General features: G+C 50.5%; 1 protein-coding gene across 1 annotated transcript; it reads left to right on the top strand.

Annotated features, from left to right (window-relative positions):
- Positions 1 to 238: 238 nt before the first annotated feature.
- On the top strand, positions 239 to 8,379 carry CD177 (CD177 molecule). Its single transcript, XM_060083115.1, has 9 exons — positions 239 to 277; positions 335 to 500; positions 745 to 927; positions 1,656 to 1,796; positions 1,937 to 2,053; positions 6,556 to 6,696; positions 7,418 to 7,603; positions 7,740 to 7,868; positions 8,135 to 8,379. The coding sequence occupies exons 1-9, from the start codon at positions 239 to 241 to the stop codon at positions 8,377 to 8,379; spliced, it is 1,347 nt and encodes a 448-aa protein (XP_059939098.1).
- Positions 8,380 to 24,054: the final 15,675 nt, after the last annotated feature.

Raw genomic sequence — 24,054 nt, 5'->3', positions numbered from 1 at the left:
AGACTCCTGGGTCTGGGGAAGGAGGGAGGACCCAGACTCCCCCTCGACCTCACCCACCAGCCCTCCAGCCCCCACCCTCCCCCACCCCTGCTGCCTTTAAGGTGTTGAGCCTCAGAGGGAGGCCCGGGCCCCATTTAGCAAGTCCCTGCCCTCCCTACCCCTTTCCTGGACTTCCTTGAGTGAGGCGAGATATAAAAAGGAGGAGAGAGCAGGAGCGAGGGTTCCAGCTGCCCTGATCATGATCCCTGCCCTGCTGCTGGCCCTCCTGGGCATCACCGTGCCCCGTGAGTGAGGACCCCAGACGGGAGGGGAGTGCCCTGGAGGAGGAGCTAAGACTGATTTGGCTCTTCCCATCTCAGGCGTGCAGGCCCTGACCTGCTACACGGGGACACTGGTGTCCGTGAGGAATGCATCGGAACTGCCCCTCCAGTGGACGAGTAGCCAGAGGAACTGTGAGGATGGCTGGAGCTGCCAGGACGTTCTGATGCTGATGGAGAACGGTAAGGAGGGCCCGTGGGCCCCCGCCTGACTCCCACCCTCCCCTGTGCAGAGACGCCCCTATCGCCCCCGCTCCTACCGGCATATTCTGTGTACAGACGCGAAAGCCTGCACCCCCCAGTACCAGGAGCTGTCCCCTCCTCGGCTGCCCAGCGGCCTCCTCTGCAGCCTCTCACCCCAGAGCACGAGGCACATCCGCCCTCTAGTCTTGACCTCACCCCGGCCCGTCTCTCTCTCTCGGTCCAGGACCCCACGTGTACGTGGTGATCATCAAGGGCTGCACCCAGGAAGCCGATCACAAGGACCTCGTTACCCAGCACAGGGCAGGCCCCGGCCTGTCCATCGCCTCCTACACCCGGGTGTGCCGGGAGGACTTGTGCAACCATCTGTCCACCAGCCTCCCTCTCTGGGCCCCGCCCCCACCCACAGGTGCCGGAGGGAGAGGAGGAGGGTGTTTGGGAGGAGGGAAGCCACGGGGCTGAGGCGTTGGGTGAGCACGCAGGGGATGCTCCTTTAGAATCCCTCCCTGCCCACCTTCCCCAGCACAGCTTCTTCTAACAGTCCCGGAGCAGAAAACTGGACCGCTTTTCCCATGTGCAACCACCCACCTCCGACTCTGGCTCCGGCCCTGACCTGGTGCCAGCTCCTTCTTTCCATCCCAGTGGATTAGGTTCACGCGTGTTCTAGTCAGGGTTCTGGCATTTCCTCCTCCTAAGTGAAAACGGGCCTGTGACTTCCCACTGTCTTTTTCTGTCTGAGACCGTAAATCGGGTTTGGGGCTGTGTTCTGCGTTTCTCTACTCTTTGGCATCTTTTGTGGACACGGGCGTCTTGTCTTCTCGGACTGTTTAGTGGAAATTGTGGGTGAAGCCACTGGGTCCTCCCCGGGCACCCCTCCCCGACTCGTACCACTTCCTGTGCTCAGTCCCGGGCGCCCCTTCCCAGGTCTCAGGTTCCCTCCTCACCTCGCTCTCTCTCTAGCTCATGCTCCAAATGCCCTGCACCCCAGGCCTTCATGAGAAGAGCTCGAGGAGGGCACATTTGGGGGAGACTAGAGAATTGATTCTTGGGGACCAGCAAAATGGGGGAGGGGTGGAGGGAAGGCACAAGGTCTGAATTCAGAGCCCTCTTCCCTCCCTTTCTCTGTCACCTCCCCAGCCCTGGGGTCTGTGCGGTGTCCAGTCTGCTTGTCTGCCAAAAGCTGTTGGTCTGCAGCAGAGATGACCTGCCCCGCCAAGAGCACACACTGCTACAATGGGGTCCTCCTGCTCAGTGTTGGTGAGCCGGACCAAGATCTGAGTCTCTGGGGAGGAAAGGGAGCGGAGGTCTGGGACCCGGAGGAGGGTGGGCCTGGCTTCCCAGAGCTGCGCCTCCCCCATGGGGGTTGGATGGTCCCAGCAGCAGTGTCTCCCTCTCTCCCCTCCTCTCACTTTCCACAGGGGACCTCTCCACCCCGCTGAGAGTCCAGGGGTGCATGTCCCAAGCAGGCTGCAACCTGCTTAACGGGACTCAAGAAATCGGGCCCATCAGTCTGCAGGAGACCTGTGGTTCTGAACGTGAGTGTCATACCCACAAGACCAAATACCCTGGGCCGCGGCCTCGGGCCCTGATGACCCTGTGAAAGGCGGACATCCACACACATCCCGCCAAAGCCAGCATCACGTTATTCAGATATTTATTACTCACTCAGGCAGATGGGATGTAAGGGGTTCTCCCAGTAGGCGCTTCAGGTGAGGGTGCCAGTAAGAGGTGTCCAGCTTAAGGGGAGACAGAGGGTGCATGGTCCAGGGGACATATCTATAGGACAGGAATCCACTGGTGGGTGTTTTAAATGACGCTGGGCCTGTCCAGGTGGGAGAGGGGCAGGGGAGCAGGGAGGAAGGCCAGAGGGGCAGAGAGGGTGGGCTGCCTTGCGTGCCACTCTGTCCATTGGCTGCAGAAGTGAGTGCAGGTGTGCCTGCTGGTTTCCTTGCTGGGAGTGACTTGCTGCTTCCAGTTCTACTTCTCCACACCCCTGACCTTGGGTAACCCTGGGTCTTCCACTTCCCCTTGACCACCCTCACCCACCCACCCCCACCCATGGTACTGGAGCACCCCAGCAGCCATGCTGCAGAGAAAAAAGATCAGAGAGGATATCAAGGGTGCTTCAGGTGTGACAGGAAAAGTGAGAGGCAAACAGGGACACAGGGAGGGTCCCCACGTCCCCATGGAAACCCAGCCAAACCGAACACCGGTGGATGAGAGTGGCCTAGAGTGTCTTGATGTGAAGCACCTGCCCTGGCGAGGTGGGGAGTGGGGTCTTCGGAAAGTGGGAGAAGGGTCTTCCCTGTCCGAGCTTCAGGGAGAGAGTTGAGTGAGTTCAGCAGACGTTCCTCTTGTTTGGATCTCTCTGGCTGGACTGGGAGCCTTGAGGACAGAGCCTAGATGTCACTGACACCAGGCTTCCAGCCTCCGGCAGCACAAGGACTGGCTGAGGATGGGCACCCAGGATGCGTTTGCTGACATGAGTTTGTACAGGATTCCAAGGTCTCCTGTGGAGACCCCACAGGACTCAGACCCCGGCCCTGCCCTAAAGTGCTGCCAGGACCGAGAAGGGAGACATGGCAGACACAGATGGTCACGGGGCTGTCATGGAAGTGGGTCTGGGGGGCCTCAGAGAAGGATGATACTGATGTCCTGGGAGGGGCGAATCAGGGAGGGCTTCACAGAGGAAGTGACCTATGAGCCGTGTCTGAAAGATGAGCTGCAGTTTATTCACAGAAGAGGAAAAGGACACGAACAGGCAGAGGAAATGGCATGGACAAAGGCTTGGAGGTGGGGGCAGCCCCCTGGTTTCAAGAGGGGTCCCTCAGCTCTGCCTGAGGAGGGGCTCATCGAGAGGATGGGGTGCAGCTGGGGGTGGTGGGTGATCACAAGTTTTTCAGGTGGACAAGGTGAGTGTGGGCCATGAAGGGAGAGCCCTTCCAAGCAGAAGGAACAGCGGGTGCCAGGCCAAGGAGGCAGGAAACGCCCTGCTGTGTCTTGGGAACGGATATTGTTGGGGGAGCCGAGAGGTAGGCGGGGGCTCCTGGTGGTGGGTCAGGTGTCTGCCCAGACAGACTGAGGGGCCGGCCTTTCTGCTGAAGGCAGTGGAGCTGTGGAAGGATGTTGAGCAGAGAAGGACAGTCTGAATGTTTCCTTTTCATTAATGCTGGTTTACTTATCTGGCCTTCATCTCTGGGGCTAGATAACCTTCATGATCCAGAAGGCGTTTCCGAAACAGATCAGATGCATGCCACACACACCACACCATAACGCACACAACACACAATACACGCAGGAGACACAAACACACACTGTGCCAAGTACACACCACACGTCACATACCGCACACGGGCCTCCTTAAACCTCACACATCCCGCACACACCACAGACTTCACACACCACATATAGCACAGGCCACACCCAGCACACAGACCACACATCACATGCCGCAGACAGCACACACAAACAAAACACAGGTACACAGGACACACACCACGCCACACCCATGAACAAACATACACCACATACCTCACCAACACACTGTATCACTGTACACACACACCACACATCACATACCATACACACACCATACACATTTCACACATTCCCATACTACCCCACACACCTCACATACCCACTACACATCTACACTCATCCCATATATGTACGCTCCCAAACCACACACGTCACATAAAACACAGCCATTAGGCCACAGATGGATATCCCTAATATATGTCCATATTGTGTTGGCTTTCAGCATCAGAGCCAGATCTTGGATGGTGCATTTGTCTTCCCTGGTTAAGTTCAGTTCGGTAGTTTAGCAAATATCTACTGAGCATCGGCAAGGCCAGGCGTGAGAAGATGGGGTACAGCGAGATGTCAGGGGGTAAGTGGAGGACAGGAGGGCATCTCAGGGAGACAGAACAGCTCCTGGAAGGCATGGGGGCAGGAGAGGAGACAGAACAGTTCCTGGAAGGCATGGGGGCAGGAGAGGAGACAGAACAGCTCCTGGAAGGCATGGGGGCAGGAGAGGAGACAGAACAGCTCCTGGAAGGCATGGGGGCAGGAGAGGACTGGGTGCCAAACGGACCACCGCAGGAGCCCATACGAAAGAAGAACCAAAGGGCTGGGATTTTAACAGCTTTGACTCTCCCCCTAAGGAAGAGGATGGTGGTCCCGGTGAGAGCAGTGGGTCGCACAGTCAGGGAGAGCACAGCCTTTAAGAGCTTCGCGTGTGAATCAGAAAGACATGGGTTTCTGTCTGGGCTCTGCCGCTGAGCCAGCTTTTGAGGATTACCACCTCTTTGAGCCTCTTTCACCCAGCTCAGGGAGGAGGAGATAACCCCAGACAGTCAGGGGTCGTAGAGTATACAAAGGCCCTGGGGTGGTGTGTGCCTGCCGTGTGTTCAAGGAAGAATCCAGAGGCCAGTGTGGCTCCAGCAGAGTGACCAAGGGGGAGCGGAGCAGGATCCTTGGGTGGAGGGTGGCGGGGTAGATCACCTAGAGCCTTTGGGGCCGTTTTAAGGACTTAGAATTTTATTCTGAACGGGATGAGGAACTATTGGTGTCTTCTGAGCAGAGGAGTGACATGAATCAACCTACCTTTTATGGGAATCCTTCTGGCTGCTGGGTGGAGACTAGAGTAAAGGGGAGGTGGGCAAGGGGGAGGGGACCCCCCAGGGAGACTCAGGAGGAAGCAGGTGAGAGCCAAGGGGTCTTGGACCCTGGCGGAAGCAGTGGAGGTGGTGAGAAGTGGTCAGGTTCTGGAGGTATTCTGCAGCTTCGGCCGACAGGATTTCCTGGTGGGTGCAACATGGGGTGTAAGAGAAAGGGAATTGTTGAGAATGACAGCAGTGGGCTCAACTCGAGCAGCTGCAAGAAAGGAGATGCCGTTGACCAAGACAGGGGAGATGGTGGCGGGCAGAGTGGGGGCCAGGCTGGGAGGAGGGCGCAGGAGCCATGAGCGTGTCCTCTGTGAAGTGGGGAAACGGGCGGCCCTCCTTTGTGGGCTACGTTGTGAAGGGTACACGTTTGTGGGCACTGCATGGTCAGCCCAGGGGTTTCCGCATCACAAGACACATCACGGCCGACCGTGGGACGGCCTTAAGAGAAGGTCTCACGGTTTTCAAACTAGACTCCTGAGGGCTGCAGGGGCCGAGGTAGCTTAGAATGGTCATCGATGCCCCTCTTCCCCATCATTCCCCGCAAGGAGCCAGAATGCCTGAGTTCCCAGCCCAACTCTGCCAACCAACCACTCGCAGTGGGACGTTGGGCAAGCGACTTAAAAACTCCTCTGTATCCCACCTTGAAAATGGGGATGGGGTGGGATAGGGAGGCTGGGAGGGAGGCTCAAGAGGGAGGGGATATGGGGACATGTGTATCCTTATAGCTGATTCACTTTGTTGTACAGCAGAAACTAACACACCATTGTAAAGCAATGATACTCCCATAAAGATATTTTTAAAAAGAGAAGAAAAGAAAATGGGGATGATGAGGATAACACCACCTGCTTGGTGCGGGGCGGGGGCCAGGGTGCCAGGAGGAGATGAGGCAATGCAGGTGAGGCAAGCTCCTTGGGAGGCTTAAACGGGTTAATCCCTGGAAAGTAGTCATGGCAGCCGGGCACCTCAGTTAAGTGTTCAGTGCGCACGAAGCGTTTGAGTGTTTTTGTTTGGAACATAGGGTTTCTCAGTTAAAAGAAATATGCGGTGTCAGGCTGCCCTCCTCATTTTCCAGATAAGGACCCTGAGGCCCAGAGAGGGGCATGCTAAGGAAGAGCCATCCATCTCTCTCACACCCAAAGGGAGGAGTAGCCGTCCCCAAGGGGGGTTGGGAAAAGCCCCTGCCATGTTCAAGCAAGAACAGGGTAAAAAGTGGGGGTGGGGCTCGGACTTCCTGTGTCCCTTCTAATCTGAGGTTGAGGGACCCAGCGGCTAGATGGCTTGGAGGGCGAGTCAAGAATGTGATCCCTTCCCAAGCACAGGACCAGGCAGGTCCCTGAATCACACAGACCCTGGTCATTCTTTCTCCGCAGCTATTCTGACCTGTCATCGGGGGAGCATGATTCGGACTTCTCAAGACCTGACTCAGAAACCTGTCCCGTGGTCCGCGATTAGCAAGCAGCTGTGTAATCCTGGGGAGGTGTGTCAGGAGACGCTTCTGCTCATAGATGTAGGTGTGTGGGCTGTGCAAGAGGGCAAGACACCCCCACACGGGGTCCTGCGTCTCCCTGCCCTGGATTCTGTGCCCTGAATTTCCTGCCAGGTTCCCCTCATGCTTGCAGTTCTAAGCCCAATTCTCCCTCTTTCTGTGCCTTGGTTTCCCCTTCTGAAACCTGGGGGCGAAGTGATGGCAATAAGAGTACCTACCCTGCTGGGTAGTCGCTAGGCTGTATCCGGTCGTCCAGGCAAAGGGCTGAGAGAGCTGGCACAGAGTAACCTCAGTGACTTCATTCAATGTCTAATGAGCTGCCCATTGGGTGCCAGCCACTATCTTAGGTGCTGTAGGTCCCATCGCATCTGCCTTCTTGCAACTTTACCAGCCAGTAGGGAAGCAGAAAAAAAAAAAAAAAAGAGTAAGATATGCATATGAAGATAAGAGCTATGGAAAGAAATCCAGCAGGGAAAGGAGATCGGGAGGGTGATGTAACTGTCATTTGCTCTCTGAGGATGCTCTAGTGAGAAGGTGACATTTGAGCAAGAACTGAGAGGTGGCGGAGCTGGAGGAGGACCCAGGCTCCGGCCCCAGTCTTCCCCGTGCACTCACCAGGACCTGTGCTTCTGTCCTCCGAGGACCCGCATCCCCCCCTCTGCCTGCTGTGCTCTGAGGAGCCCCTGGCTCTGCCGCCCTCGGAGTCTCCCCTTCCCCCACCCAGCTTTCACTCTGTCACCCCTCAGGACTCAGGTCCCTTCTGGTGGGGAGCAAAGGCTGCAGCAACGCCAGGACACAGGATTCCCAGGCTATCTCCATACACTCGGCCCCCCCCGGAGTGTTCGTCGCCTCCTTTGCCCGGTTCTGCACTTCCGACAATTGCAACTCTGCTGACAGCAGCAGTGTCCTGTTGGACTCCCTCCCTCATCCAGGTGTGGGACCCCATCGGGCTGGGTGGGACCAGGGGTGGGGAGAGATGGGGCCCCAGGGATACACTCTGGGGCTCAAGGAAGGTGGCTACAGCTAAGAGCAGAGCTGTGCGCCCCCAACTTTCTCTCTGCTCCCCAGCTGCCCCTGCCCCGGGAGACCTGCAGTGTCCCACCTGTCTGTCCATCTTTGGATCCTGCACACTTGATATTGTGAGGTGTCCTAAGGGCACCAGTCATTGTTACAAGGGTCTCATTGCTCTCAGGGGAGGTGAGTGCTGAAGGTCAGGTCCCAAGGATGAAGGGCCTGGGGGACTGAATTCACTGGTCCTGAGGTGGGAGGGTGCTTGAGACCCTGGCTTATGCGTTTGAGGGTGGAGGGGGCTGGGGACCCAGATTTTCTAGGTCGGAGGGAGGAGGGGCCTAAGAGCCTGGTCTCTTGGTCTGAGGATGGAGGGGAGGGTCTAGGACTCCTAGGGTTTAGAAATTTAAGCTGAGGAAATCTGAGCCCTCTCTGACTCGATCTTCACTCTCCAGGTGGGCTGAGCGCCCCAGTGAACATCCAGGGCTGCGTGGCCCAACCTTCCAGCTCCTTGTTGAACGGTACCCAGAATATTGGGGGCCTTTCCGTGTTTGAGGGCCATGAGGACGATGATGAGGATATAGTGACAGATGGAGCTGCCCCTGCCCCCTACCTGGCTTGGGTGGGAGGGCTGGGACTATCCCTAGCCCTTTGGTGTGGGGCGCCCTCCCTGCTGACCCCATTTCCCCATGATTCTTAGCCCTTGCTGACCCCCTGGCCCAAACCCTCCCTCTGACCTCATAACTAAACAGCCTTGGACACAATTATTTCCCAGTCCTCTACACGAGTTATCATCCACACCCACCCCACATACTGTATGACCTGATGACAGGGCCTCGGAGCGGCTGAACTTGCCCTGCGGGAGGGGGGACATTCAAGCAGTGGCCCCGTGTGTGTGATAATAAAGACACAGTCCTTTCCCCCAAATGCTGGGGTTTCCCTATGTGAGGGGAGGGTAGGACTCCCAGAGATCTGGCATGAGGGAGGAGAGGAATCCGGTGACAGATTCACCACCTCAGGCTGTCCTTTACTGATCTGGTCCACATCCCCATTGGACCCCACTGGGTGGGAGCAGGGTCTTCAGGTTGCTGTGAGCAGAAGTATTTGGGCATCGCCATGACTTGGGAGGTGAAGGTGCACCGGGACCAATGAGGCTTCTATCCCAGTAGCCAGGGCCTCAGCACCAACAGCGGGCTCACCCCACTTGAATAACTTAAGGGTTTGTGTGAAGCAGAGAAACAAGAGGCTTTGCACAGTTTCCTGAGGCTGATATCATTGGGGCTGTTATCATCCTAGGCCTGAAATACTGAGGAGAAGTCATTACCATTACTAGAATCTGGAGGGGGTGGTGTTTAGAGAACGCTGCCTGACAGGATCTCTGATCCCAGGCTGAAAAGCCATCCAGCCCACAGTGAACTGGAGAAGTTCTAGCATTGAGTCCAGACAGGAACTCACTAACCTAGCAGGCTCATAATGATATTCCCAGATGCTTGAACCCACACCTTCAATCCTATATCCCATGTGAAAGAATTTGGCCCCATGAAGCCTTTCTCCTGGTCCTATCTGGTCTCATACCCTTAGAATCTGTATCAGCCAGGGTCCAGGCAGGCATCAGGAACCACAGACCTTTTTTTTTTTTTTTTTTGCGGTACGCGGGCCTCTCACTGTTGTGGCCTCTCCCATTGCGGAGCACAGGCTCCGGACGCGCAGGCTCAGCGGCCATGGCTCATGGGCCCAGCCGCTCCGAGGCATGTGGGATCCTCCTGGACCGGGGCACGAACCCGCGTCCCCTGCATCGGCAGGCGGACTCGCAACCACTGCGCCACCAGGGAAGCCCAGGGGAAAGTATTTTGGTTTTGGTTTTTGGTTTTTGGGTGTTTTGGCCACGTGGTATGTGGGATCTTAGTTCCCCGACCAGGGATCGAACCCAGTTAATATAAAGAATCATTAATGAATTCCCTGGCGGCCCAGTGGTCAGGGGGTCAGGACTCCGTGCTTCCACTGCAGGGGGCACTGGGTTCAGTCCCCAGTCGGGGAACTAAGATCCCTCGGCGTGACCAAAAAAAAAAAAAAAAAAGAAAGAAAATCATTAACTAGTAACAAGGGATGAGGATTAAGAGGGGATGGGTTACTAAGGGGTAAAGAAGGGTAAAGAGAACTTTAAAAGATAAGAGAATAGCAAGCAGATCTAAGGAGTAACCTCTATACCTGGGGCTGGAAGACAAGCTCTCCCTCCTGCAGTGTCCGTTTAGCACCCTCTACTGGCAAAGCCTAACATTGTGCCAGGCAGACGATGAAAAATGCTTGCAAGATCCAGCAGGGCAATGAAGAGTGGATCTGGAGCTGAGAGGCAATAAATGGATAATTGGCACCGAGTCTGTTCATACACATGCTCCAGGACTCCTGCCAGTACAGACTGGTGAGGTCCTGTAACGCTCTCAGTGTGTGGCATGCCCATGCCGGCCCGCGCCCCGTGCTTCTCTGGACTACGTTGGAAATTCACTCTTGTGGGTCTGGAGGAGAAGCAGTCCCCTATAAGGGGACTCTGTCCCATGTATGAGGGTCACACTCTCTTCTCCCCCAGCGCCTTTTCCTTAGCACAAAGTGGCAGGGTTGAACATTTACCTGGCAGTGCAACTCTGTAACACTTTCACTCAGACTTTGGGCTTCGTCCTCAGCCATACGTGCCCTGTGACTACAGGAAACAAGGGACGCTCTGCTAAGGGAGCTTTCTGATTGTCCATCACATTTCCACTTGGACAGTCTCATCTTTCAGTTGCTCCTTTTCCCCACGTTTCCTCTCTAGGGTTTGACTCCGCGATCAACCTAGGCACCACTGCTGCCGTAGTAACAAAGTGCCACACCCACATCGACTCCCAATACCTTGCTTTCCACCTGCACTTCTTTCACTGTTACCACCCGTGATAATCTTGTAACAGGGAAGAGCCAATTTTGACTCCACGTTAGATCTGTTTCTTTGACTTCAGCCTTTGCTTTTCCTTGCCTTTGTGATTATAATCATACATAATGGCCTGCCTCAGGGAACCCTACCCACCTGTAAATGGCTGCAAGAAAGAAGACATTAACACATCCCCTCCCCAAGGATGGCCATTCCAGGAGATGTTTTGCAAGACTGATGACCCTTTTTACTTGACTTCCTCCCGCCTCTATTCTGCCTTTTTACTTTACTTCCCTCTCTGATTCTATAAAAGAAACTGGCATCCATGATCTCGGAGAGGCAGCAGTGAGTGGTGGTGTGAAGCGAGACCTTAATCCCCCGCCCAGGAATCGAACCCGGGTTGCCTGGATGAAACCAGGAATCCTAGCCACCACACACCCCCTGGCTCTTGCCCCCAGTGAAAAATGCATATCTCACGGAGGCAAAAACTGTAAAAACAGGTACAAAGTTTATTATTAGAGACATAGCATAACAACAGGTGGGAGAGCACACAGAGAAACTGTTTAGTTAAGACAGAAGCAAGGCAGAGATGCACACCCTGAGAGCAAGGGTGTGCGCATCCCCTCAATGAGGAGGAGCGCAGTAAAGACGCGGTTAAGTCACTTATATAGGGCAGTTCTTCCCGGTCTCTGTTTACCTTTGGCCAGTTACCTGGTTTCTTTTTCCACACCTGACCTGCCCTAGGACCCTCCCCAACACGTGTGCACAACTTTTTTCCCAGATGGATTACAGCCCAGAGGCCGGTGGACAGCCTTAGCATCACATATTATGGGGTGGTGCCCCCTCCTTTTTGACCCCCAAGGAGCCTTTCTGCGCATGTGCAATGTTTCCCTTGCCCCAAGGATGGGAAATGTATGACCTCTTGATCTTTTTTTTTAATAAGTCAAATTAGTTTTTTTTTTTTTTTTTTTTTTTTTTGCAGTACGCGGGCCTCTCACTGCTGTGGCCTCTCCCGTTGCAGAGCACAGGCTCCAGACGTGCGGGCTCAGCGGCCATGGGTCACGGGCCCAGCCGCTCTGCGGCATGTGGGATCCTCCCGGACCGGGACACGAACCTGTGTCCCCTGCATCGGCAGGCGGACTCTCAACCACTGCGCCACCAGGGAAACCCAAGGTTTTTTTTTAAAATTAATTTATTATTTATTTATTTTTGGCTGTGTTGGGTCTTCGTTTCTGTGCGAGGGCTTTCTCTAGTTGTGGCGAGCGGGGGACACTCTCCATCGCGGTGCGCGGGCCTCTCACTGTCGCGGCCTCTCTTGTTGCGGAGCACAGGCTCCAGACGCGCAGGCTCAGTAGTTGTGGCTCACGGGCCTAGGTGCTCCGCGGCATGTGGGATCTTCCCGGACCGGGGCACGAACCCGTGTCCCCTGCATTGGCAGGCGGACTCTCAACCACCGCACCACCAGGGAAGCCTCTCTTGATCTTTTAACAGGGTTTAGTCCCACTCTGTCCCTGCCATAAAAATGTCCAATGACTAGTTATTTACCCTATTTCTGTTGCTGGTTTTTATATTGAGGTGCAGATCTCGAAATATAGACAGGAGTCCGGTCATCAATATGTAGTCCTGGAGCCCATTTGTCTCTTGCTTCAGGAAATGTAAACAGGGGGCTGGGAATGCATGTCCGGCCTGGAGCCCATCTTCTTCTCACCCCAGGAAGTGTGAACAGGAGGGCAGTTGTAAATGTCTAGCCTGGAGCCCATCTATCACCTGCCTCATCCAGACCCTGATAAGATGGTTTTGGGGGACCCTAGTCCACCATCTTCTCAGTCCCCTGGCTTTCCAAATAAAGTTGTATTCCTTGCCTCAATACCTCGTCTCTGGTTTATTGGCCTGTTGTGTGGCAAAGCAGAGCGAGCTTGGACTCGGTAACAATTTGAGCAACTGTGAAATTTCCATAGGCCTTGTCTCACCTGTGCCCCATCAAGGTGGTTAACTCTGTGTGGGTTTCCATATGGTAGAAATCTAATCCCAGAATACAATTTTGTTGGTCTCTTTCTGGGTGACACTGCTCATTCTAATTATTGAATTGGTCAGGATCCCAGCAGGAAATGAATGGTATACCCAAGTTGGGTAACTTGAGTAGAATTTGTTAAAGGGAGTGCTGCTTACAACTGTTAAGGTTGGATCCAGGGAAACCACAAAGGATTGTGTAGGAGTTGGGAGTAATCATGTATTTCATTTTATTTTTTTTAACCTTTTTTGGGGGGGCTGTGCTGCATGGCTTGCAGGATCTCAGTTCCCTGACCAGATATTGAATCTGGGTCCAGCAGTGAAAGCCCAGAATCCTAACCACTAGGCCACCAGGGAACTCCCTCATGTACTTTAAACATATCACTGTGACAATATATAACAAAGAGTCAGGACCACCGTGACCATTGCACAAATGCCCTATATCTAGGGGCCTTCTACATAAATCTACATAATATCTACACTTCTACATAAATCTACACTTGAACACAAGGCCATGCACACTCGTGGTGTGCTGGTAAATGTTGAACAACTGCTTCTCTGAAGGGAGAAATAAAAGCTCTGATCTGTAGCATTTGCCAATGCCCATAGTATAAATACTCCCACTGTGGCTGATTTCAAGCTACCACGATGTCCCTGCCCATGGAGTTGGGAAGAAATGCCCATGCACAACCATTATTTCTACTATACAAATACAATATCTATAAATAGCCTCAAGAACATAGATAATAGTGAAATGTAGAAAGATAATTTAGGAAGTGATGATTTTTGAGTATTTGTTACCTTTGTTTTAATATAATTTAGTTGTAAGTTGACATAATTTAATTTTTAATAGTGGCTGTGTTTAGCAACTGGTTTTCAAAATTCCTGAAAATGTCAACATTGGCTCTCACGAACTGGGTGGAGTTAGTCCCAGCACAGCACTGCGCACACCCCAGAGAGAGCCGGGGAGTATGCACACATGGGCTTGGCCATACCCTGCCCTGAGAGCCCTCAAGGATCCCCTGAGCTCTCGATTCTTAAAGAATAGATTCTTATCCTCCCTTCCAGCTCTGAACCTGTCAGGGTGCCCTCACCTCTGGGTGTGTGGGTAGGGGACCAAGTTTGGTCACTGCCAAAAGCATGTGCACCTCAGTATCCAAGGTGTGTGGTGTGTGAGCATCGACGCCGTCGGCACTGTGGGTCTCCTTATTATGGCTTGAGAAGTCACCCAAGATGACCAACACTTACGATTCCCAAGATACAAGAAGGCTGGATTCTCCTGGTGGAAGAACAGTGGTAAAAGAAAAAGCAATGGATGCAGGCCACTGAAAGCTAATACAAAATAAGAAACTGGAGCCAGGTATACAAAAGACAAAATTTTCCTATGATGTGCACCAGCCAGTGACCAATCAGATGAGACAACTGTAAAACTCAGGTGACAGGGCTTCCCTGGTGGCACAGTGGTTGAGAGTCCGCCTGCCGATGCAGGGGACACGGGTTCGTGCCCCGGTCTGGGAAGATCCCACATGCCGTGGAGCGGCCAGGCCCGTGAGCCATGGCCGCTGAGCCTGTGCGTCCGGAGCCTGTGCTCAGCAACGGGAGAGGCCACAACAGTGAGAGGCCCGCGTACCGCTAAAAAAAAAAAAAAAACTCAGGTGACCAGAGGCATATATTTGGTCTGACTTTTGTACCTTTTTTTTTTTTTTTTTTTGGCCAAATGGGTGAGGCTTGCGGGATCTTAGTTCCCCCTCCAGGGATCAAACCCAGGTCCTCAGCAGTGAAAGCACCTAGTCCTAACCACTGGACCACCAGGGAATCCCCTGTACCTCTTAAAAACTTTCCAATGAGAAAGATTAATTAGGAAACTCAAATTTACGGTATGACCCCAGCCAAGAACCAATTGCTAATTTTTAATTCCACATTTAGGCTTAAATTGAATAGAAGCTGCTATTTGTACTTCCTTTTAAACCATTCTATTTGACTTCTACTCAACCTGTCCAATAGCTCGGCCTCGCCAGCAAGAATAACATTCAGCGGCCACATCTCACGCCTGGGATTTTTCTTTTTTTTTTTTTCTTTTTGCGGTATGCGGGCCTCTCACTGTTGTGGCCTCTCCCGTTGCGGAGCACAGGCTCCGGATGCGCAGGCTCCGGATGCTCAGGCCCAGCGGCCATGGCTCACGGGCCCAGCCGCTCCGCAGCACATGGGATCCTCCCAGACCGGGGCACGAACCCGTATCCCCTGCATCGGCAGGCGGACTCTCAACCACTGCGCCACCAGGGAGGCCCTGGGATTTTTCTTTAACACTATTTTCCGCAGGTCTAGCCACAGATGGATACTTGGGTTTGCGACAACATATTATGTTAGTTATCTACTGATACCTTCCAAACCATCACAAATGGTCACTTAAAACAACAGCCATTTGATCTGTTCACAATTCTATGGGTCATCAACTAGAACTGGGCTCAGCTTGTGGTTCTTCTGCTGGTGTCACTTGGAGATGCTCATGTGTCTGCATTTGTCTGACAATTTGATTGAGGCTGGTGGGTCTACGATGGCATCACTCACACGTCTGACAGTTGGTGCTGGTTGTGAGCTGGGCCTCTCTATGTGGTTTCTCATGCTCAATGTTAATCCATGTTTCTTTAAGTGATGGTCTCCAGGCAGCAAAATAGGGGAAACCCCAATGTGCAAGTGCTTCGTATTTTCTAATGTCCCATTGGCCAAAATAAGTCACACAGCCACACCTAGCTTTAAGGGATGGAGAAACAAGACTCTGCCTTTGGATGGGAAGAGCAGCAAAGACACATTACAAAGGGATGGGAGGAATTTGTAGCCATTACACAACCTACCCCATACACTAACTATAACAGATTTTCAGATGAAGAGGTGGTTCTGTTTTCTGTAGCTGTCTCTTGACACAGAGGCCTGGCATTTTGTAGAATTCTCTTCGGCTCCCTGAGTTTCAGGGACCTGAGAACACTTCATTCAGTCAAAGAACCTCTGACCACTTTGGGATCTTAATTACTTGAGGGCAAAGGTGAATGAATTCATTGACTCCCCTTTCACCTCTTTGTCACTGTCACTATTAAGAATCTTTACTGAGTTACTGATGGCTTTAAAAACTGAACCCAAAGAAAGATTTACTTTATTTACATCAATAATTAACATTTTGAACCCATACTAACTCTCGTTAAAATGCCTGCTTAGGGTTACTTTATTTAGAGGTGGGTTAGGGCCATCTTCACAATGCCAAAAATTAATTTAAAACACACAAATAAAAATGCCATGTCTCCCTGACCAGGGCTAAGTGAGCAGATACAGGCAATTTAGAATAGAGAAGAAAGCCCTTTAGTTAAGCTTGTGAGTTTGCGTGCAAACAAACTTAAAATAACCTTCCAGGGGGCTATATATGGAACAATGTCCAAAGCTCACACAGAAAGAGAAAACATTCCAATTTCAATAAGCCAGGCAGAGAGACCTTGTTGAACACATAGGACATTCAGTGGAGACCCCAGAAAAGTTATAATTTATGAGTAAAGCTAAACCAGACCTAGAGTAAAGTCTATTCTATACCCATGTTAACAAAGCCTAACTATTCTATATTATTCTCTATTCTATACTCCTAAATATTCCTATATATTAGCAATGAACAACTGGAAAGTGAAGTATTTAAAAATGCCACTTGCAAAGGCATCTACACACATAAAATATCAAATAATAAATTTAACAAAATATGTGGAAGACTTATACACTAAAATCTAGTGAGTATAGCTAACAGAAGTGAAAGAAGTCTTAGATAAGTGGAGAGAGATATCATGTTCATGGATTGGAGGACTCAATATTGTGAAGATGCCAATTCTGCCACATTGACGTGCATATTCAATGCAATTCAAATCAATTAAAATAAAATTCCAACTCCAATCAAAAGTTTAGCAAGCCTTTTGTAGTGGCTGACAAGCTGATTCTAAAATTTATGATGAAGTGGAAAGGCCTTATAATAGCTAAGACAGTTTTACAAAAGTAGAAGAAAGTTGGAGGATTTACACTATCTGATTTTAAGACTACTACAAAAACACAGTGATCTGGGACTTCCCTGGTGGTGCAGTGGTTAAGAATCTGCCTGCCAGTGCAGGGGACCCGGGTTCGAGCCCTGCTCTGGGAAGATCCCACATGCTGCGGAGCAACTAAACCCATGTGCCACAACTACTGAGCCCACGTGCCACAACTACTGAAGCCCGTGCACCTAGAGCCCACGCTCCGCAACAAGAGAAGCCACCACAATGAGAAGCATGCACACTGCAACAAAGTGTAGCCCCTGCTCACTGCAACTGGAGAAAGCCCGGGCGCAGCAACGAAGACCGAACACAGCCAAAAATAAATAAATAAACAAATTAATTAATTAATTTAAAAAAAATACAGTGATCAGCAGAGTGTGGTATTATCTGATGTATATGTTAAATAGAACAGAGTAGAGTCATGAAATGTATATGCATATGATCAACTGATTTTCAACTAAGGATATGAAAGTAATTTAATGAGAAAGGACGATCTTTTCTACAAATGATTCTAGAACTGGTAGATTTAGGGAGAAAATGGACCTCAATCCTTACCTCACACCATTCACAAAAATGAACTCAAAATGGATCATAAACCTAAATGCAAAGGCAAAATAATAAATCTTCTAGAAAAAAACATAGCAAAATAAATTTTTGTGACCTTAGGGTAAATGAAATTTTTATATTGAACACCAAAAAACATGAATCATGAAAAAAACTGATAAATTGGGCTTTCTCAAAATGAAAAATTTCTTCTCTTCAAAAGATACCATTTTCTTAACAGTAAAAAGACAAGTCCCAGACTGAAAGAAAATACTTGCAACACATATATTGAAAACATGAAGCACTCTTATAATGCAATAATAATATGGCAAATAACCCAGTTTTTTTTTAACACCTTTATTGGAGTATAATTGCTTTAAAATGTTGTGTTAGTTTCTGCTGTAAACAAAATAAATCAGCTATATGTATACATATATCCCCCTATCCCCTCCCTCTTGCGTCTCCGTCCCACTCTCCCTATCCCACCCCTCTAGGTGGTCACAAAGCACCAAGCTGATCTCCCTGTGAGATGCAGTTGCTTCCCACTAGCTATCTATTTTACATTTGGTAGTGTATATATGTCAGTGCTCCTCTCTCACTTCGTCCCAGCTTACCCTTCCCCCTCCCCATGTCCTCAAGTCCATTCTCTATGTCTGTACCTTTATTCCTGTCCTGCCCCTAGGTTCATCAGAACCTTTTTTTTTTTTTTTAAGATTCCATATATATGTGTTAGCATACGGTATTTGTTTTTCTCTTTCTGACTTACTTCATTCTGTATGACAGACTCTAGGCCCATCCACCTCACTACAAATAACTCAATTTCGTTTCTTTTTATGGCTGAGTAATATTCCATTGTATAAATGTGCCACATCTTCTTTATCCATTCATCTGTCGATGGACACTTAGGTTGCTTCCATGTCCTGGCTATTGTAAATAGAGCTGCAATGAACATTGTGGTATATGACTCTTTTCGAATTATGGTTTTCTCAGGGTATATGCCCAGTAGTGGGATTGCTGGGTCATATGGTAATTCTATTTTTAGTTTTTTAAGGAAGCTCCATACTGTTCTGCATAGTGGCTGTATCAATTTACATTCCCGCCAACAGTGCAGGAGGGTTCCCTTTTCTCCACACCCTCTCCAGCATTTATAGTTTGTAGATCTTTTGATGATGGCCATTCTGACCGGTGTGAGGTGATGCCTCATTGTAGTTTTTATTTGCATTTCTCTAATGATTAGTGATGTTGAGCATCCTTTCATGTCAAATAACCCAGTTTTAAATGGGCCAGTGATTTGAACTGACACTTTGCTAATAAAGGTATACAAATAGTTAATTAGCACATGAAAAGTTACTCAACATTTTTCATTATCAGAGAAATGACAATTAAAAGCATAATGAGATACTACTACACACCCTCTAGAATGGTTAAATTTAAAAGTCTGACAAAACCATGGGTTAGCAGGAATGTGGAGCAACCGGAATTCTCCTACATTGTTGGTGAGAATGTAAAACTGTGGGACCACTTTGGAAGAAGGCCTGGGAATGCCTTATAAAACCTACTATGCACCTACCCTATGCCCCAGCAGTTCCATATTTACCCTAGAAAATGAGAATATATGTCCAAACAAGGTCTTTTTATATGAATGTTTATAGGAGCTTTAAATAGTAGCAAGCATTTACTGGATGCCTACACTGTAATCATGTGCTGGGTACATAGGGATGGATCAGACACAGTTGGAAGGAACCAGACACACATATAAATACACCTAGACATGGTCTACACATACAGCCATACATGTACACATAACATACACATAGACACAGGCATGTACACACAGAGAAATATGCACAGACACACACACACATGCACACAGAGACACGGACATGTACATGTACAGAAGTGCACACACAAACTCACATGAACACACAGACACACACACACACACATAGTCATTGTACCATGAAGCAAAAATTCCTAATACAAAGGCATAGACAAAAGACTTTGGACATCAACAGTTTAGCAAATATTTACTGAGCATCAGGAAGACCAGGTGACAGAGGGGGAGGTGCACACGATGCCAGGGAATAAGTAGAGGACAGAAGGGCCTCCCAGGGTGACAGAACAGCTGCTGGGAAGGCCTGGGGGTCAGAGAGAGCTGGGTACAAGCACATATAGATTGCTCAAAATAGGCCACAGCAAGAGCCCATATTGAAGTAGAACTGAAGGGCTGAAACATGAGTGGCCTTGACTGTCCCCATAAGGGGTGGTGGTCCCAGTGAGAACGGTGGGTTGGCACAGTCAGGAAGAGCCCAGCAGTTAAAAGCCTAGTGTCTGAATCAGAGACATGGGTGGTAATCCCAGCTTTTGAGCGTCACCATCTCCTTGAGCCTCATTCCCCAATGTGATGTGTATTTATTTAACAAGCCCCTTCTATTACCAGGCTCTGTCGAAGATGCTGGGGATACACCAAGGAATAAAGAAAACAAAACCAAACCCCCGGGCTTCCTTGGTGGCACAGTGGTTGAGAGTCCGCCTGCCGATGCAGGGGACGCGGGTTCATGCCCTGGTCTGGGAAGATCCCACATGCCGCGGAGCGGCTGGGCCCGTGAGCCATGGCCGCTGGGCCTGCACGTCCGGAGGCTGTGCTCCGCAACGGGAGAGGCCACAATGGTGAGAGGCCCGCATACTGCAAAAAACAAACAAACAAACAAAAACCAAACCCTCTGCCTTTGTGGAGCTTACCTTCTTGTTGAGGAAAGTAGTCAATGAACATAGAAATAAATATAGACAAATAATATGTCAGGCAATGATAAGTGCTCAGAAGAAGCTCAAGCAGAGCAAGGGGTCAGGGATTGACATGGCTGCTGTCCTTCTAAACAAGAGTCAGCAAAGAGTGCTGTTATAACAGAGACATGAATGGAGGAAGTGGGAGTAAGGAGGGTGGTTTCAGAGAGCTGGAGGAGCACATGCAAAGGCCCTTGAGGTCAGCGTGTGCCCGCCATGTGTTCCTGGAACGGCCTGGAGGCCAGTGTGGGTGGAGCAGAACGAACGAGGGAGGGCAGAACAGGATGTGGGGACAGAGTAGGGCACTAGAGACCATCTTAAGGACGTAGACTCTCTTGGGGTAAAACGGGAATGCACTGGAAGGCTTTACACAGTTGTGACACAATCGGACTTATATTTGACAGATTACTCTGATACCAAGAGGGGAAGAGACTGAAGTGGGGCAAGGGCAGCACGTACTGCAATAATCCAGGTGATCAATGATGGTCCCGTTAGTGTTTAAAAAAGATGTCCTCACTATATGTGAGCCATTCGATCCATTTTGTTTTCATTTTATTTTCCATATAATGTCACAAATAATTTGCCAACCATTGCTCTAGACTAACCTTCTCATTTTCCAGATGAGGAAACTGAGGCTCAGGAAGGAAAAGAGATCAGCTCAGGCTAAGAAAGATCCAGGGATTTCTCTCACACCAAAACGGCAGAGCCACTTCTCCCACAGGGGTGGTGGTGAAAGGTCCCTACAGGTATATAAACAGAAATGGGGTGAAGAATAGAGGAAGGGGTCTTACACTTCCAAGGTTCCTTCTAAACCTGAGACGGAGGGACTCTATGGCCAGGTCACCTGGAGTGTGACTTAGAATGTGATCGTCTTCCCAAGCCTGTGACTTGGAGGGACAGACACAGGCTGAGAGAGGGGGCACTTTCTTCCCAGATCCTTTGATGTGGAATCACTCAAAGATGTCAAAGACAGGGCAAGCCTGAAGGCAGGAGAAATCCTACAGCCCCCCTAAGAACTGAACCTATATCTGATCCTTACTCTCCTCATAATAGAATCAGATGGGCAGGCTTGGGTAGAAAGGGGTGTTTCCCCTACAAACTCACCCACTGGGATGCACTCTATATACCTTGTGTTAACAGGGAACTCAGAATTCAGCTCACTGTTCTGGCCTATTTGGAATCCCTGAGTGAGCCTCTGAGCCCCTGACTCGCTCCGGGGATACCCCCTCGGTCTTGCATCTTCACACCCTCCCTCACCAGCCATCAAGGTAGCCTCTGTGGGAAGCAAAGGCTGCATCAGGAGTGATGTTAACACAGAAGAAATTACAAAATGGTAGCAGGATGCCCCTGGAGCGCTATTCAGCACTCACTGCTTCATCTGTAACACAAGTCTCTCTACCAGGCTGTTATGGGTGGTATTGCCCCCAAATTCACATGTTGAAGTCCTAACCTCCATTACCTCAGAAAGTGACCTTATTTAGAAATAGGATCCTCACAGGCGTAACGAAGTTAAAACAAGGACATTAGGGTGGGACCTAATCCAACTGGTATCCTCATACTAAGGGAAAATCTGGACACAGACATGCATAGAAGGGGACTTCCCTGGGGGTCCAGTGGTTAAGAATCCACCTTCCAATGCAGGGGACGTGGGTTCGATCTCTGGTAGGGGAACTAAGATTACACGTGCCGCAGGGCAACTAAGCCCATGCGCCGCAACTACTGAGCATGTGAGCCACAACTAGAGGGCCTGTGTGCCGCAACTACAGAGCCCACGTGCTCTGGAGCCCACATGCCACAACTAGAGAGCTGCAACTACTAAGCCCATGCACCACAACTAGAAGAGAAGCCCACAGGCTGCAACGAAGAGCCCGGGCGCCACAACTAAGACCTGACGCAGCCAAAAATAAAATAAGTAAATAAATAAATATTTTTTAAAAAGACATGCATAGAGGGAAGATGATGTGAACACACAAGAGGAAGACAGCCATCTACAAGCCAAGGAGAAAGGTCTGGAAGAGATCTTTCCCTCACAGCCCTCAGGAGGAACCAACCCTGCTGATCCCTTTATTTTGGACTTTCAGCCTCTCAATCTGTGGTTCTTAGTTACGGCAGCCTCAGCAAACTAATTAACAGGCCAAGCGATTATTTAAGATGACCTTCACTACAGGTGCTAGAAGCCAGCTCTGGGGCTAGGACAGAAGAGGAAGGGTGAGTGCCAGTCAGAGGCATGGGAAGGGATGAGGGCCCTGAGACAAGACTCTGGAGCTTGAAGCAGGTGTCTGTGCAGCTCCCAACCACCCTCTCTGCCCTCCAGTTTCGCCTAACCCATTGGCCCTGCATTGGCAATTGTGGTCAAGATCTGAGACCTTGCACCACACCTATAGGTACACAATGACTCGGGAAAACCACATACTGTTACAGCTCAAAGGAGGTGAGTGCTGGAGGCCTGAGTCCCAAGAAGAAGGGAGGGTGGCTCAGAGTCCTGGGTCCTGAGAGACAGGGTCTTTGGGACCAGAACTCTCTCTTACTGTATATATGAACTGTTCCTAATATTTATGTTAATAACCATATTAATAATAATATTCTTAATATTAACAGTCCCCAATAGAAAACTCTTAATATATTTTTACATAAAATTTAGAGTTTTACCAACACCATTCTTATTGCGGCATTTTTCTCTTTAAACATAAATATTGGGCTTCCCTGGTGGCGCAGTGGTTGACAGTCCGCCTGCTGATGCAGGGGACACGGGTTCGTGACCTGGTCCGGGAAGATCCCACATGCTGTGAAGCGGCTGGGCCCGTGAGCCATGGCCGCTGAGCCTGCGCGTCCAGAGCCTGTGCTCCGCAACGGGAGAGGCCACAGCAGTGAGAGGCCCGCATACCGCAAAAAAAAAAAAAAAATTCATTTATACCATAAAACTCACAGAAACAGTACCAAGTCTGAAAGAACACAAAGGACATCTCTACTTCATGTTACATCGGAAAGCTTATATATATATATATATATATATATATATATATATATATATATATATATATACACACACACACATATATATACATATATATATGTATGTGTGTGTGTGTGTGTGTGTGTGTGTGTGTGTGTGTATATATATATATATGAAATAGGATTTTCCAGCCATGAACAAGATACCTGAATGACACAACGTGTTCATGGTACTGACACCAACACGTGGGTTAGATACGATGGCAATCTGTCATTCAGGGGTGCCGGAAGTAATGCTGAAGCCCGCATTACCCTATTCAGCCTTCCAGAAGGTCACGGAGGAGGCTGGTGCCATGACGTGTTCAGAGGATGAGGCCTGGGCTGAGCAGGAACCACTGCAAGTGACGGGTGAGGAGGCCAAGTTGACTTCCAGCGGCTATGGCCACTGGATGGGTGCTGGGGCAGGGACCAGGCTGGAAACATGCGAGACATTTTGGACAGGGAGAAAAGTTCAGTGGGTGAAAGCCAAGGGTTTGACTTCCTAGTGTGGCTGGAGAAGTAGGGACTCTATAACCCAAAGAGAGAAAAGTGTAAGCAAGGCCATTTGGGGATGCACCGCCCGCCCCGCGCTGCAGGCCTAGAGCGGCAAACACCAGCGAGTTCTAAGTCCTCCGGCTTGCCGGCCACTCAGCGTCCTGCGCATGCGTATCTGGCAAGGCAGCCTGGGATAGGCCAATGGGGTGTGGCGTTCCTCCGGGCTCTTCCAATGAGCTCATCAGATGCTTTCGTATCGACGAGTGGGGCTTCGAGTGATCTGTCCGGTGAAGCAGGCCCCGCCTTCCGTGCCTCGGAGACACCAGGAGAAGGCCCGGCTGGGGCGAGTGGAGCATTTCAGGGCGTTCCTTCGGCACAAGGAGATTCTTGTGAGATCATATAGAAGCCAGGAGGAATTCTGGTCCCTTAAAGAGTAAAAGTGTGTCTGGGGGCCCAGATTCCTGGGTCCTGAGGAAAGAGAGGCGGGGGGGGGGGGTTGGGGGGGGGCGTGCGGGACTCCTGGAGCCGAGGGGGGTGAGGGCCGGGGCCCTGCGCTCTTGGGTCGGAGAGGGGGAGAAGCTGGATGCCCAGAATC

The sequence above is a fragment of the Mesoplodon densirostris genome, chromosome 19 (genome assembly GCF_025265405.1).
Source record: "Mesoplodon densirostris isolate mMesDen1 chromosome 19, mMesDen1 primary haplotype, whole genome shotgun sequence".
NCBI classification, from domain to species: Eukaryota; Metazoa; Chordata; class Mammalia; order Artiodactyla; family Ziphiidae; genus Mesoplodon; species Mesoplodon densirostris.
This window is presented reverse-complemented; position numbering and strand designations above follow the sequence as displayed.

What these genes read in the sequence shown, in the direction of transcription:
- CD177 (XM_060083115.1), top strand. Translation starts at nt 239, where the DNA reads ATGATCCCTGCCCTGCTGCTGGCCCTCCTGGGCATCACC. An exon ending in GGAGACCTGTGGTTCTGAAC is followed by an intron (nt 2,054 to 6,555) that starts GTGAGTGTCATA and finishes CTTTCTCCGCAG; the next exon opens with CTATTCTGACCTGTCATCGG. An exon ending in GGACTCCCTCCCTCATCCAG is followed by an intron (nt 7,604 to 7,739) that starts GTGTGGGACCCC and finishes TCTGCTCCCCAG; the next exon opens with CTGCCCCTGCCCCGGGAGAC.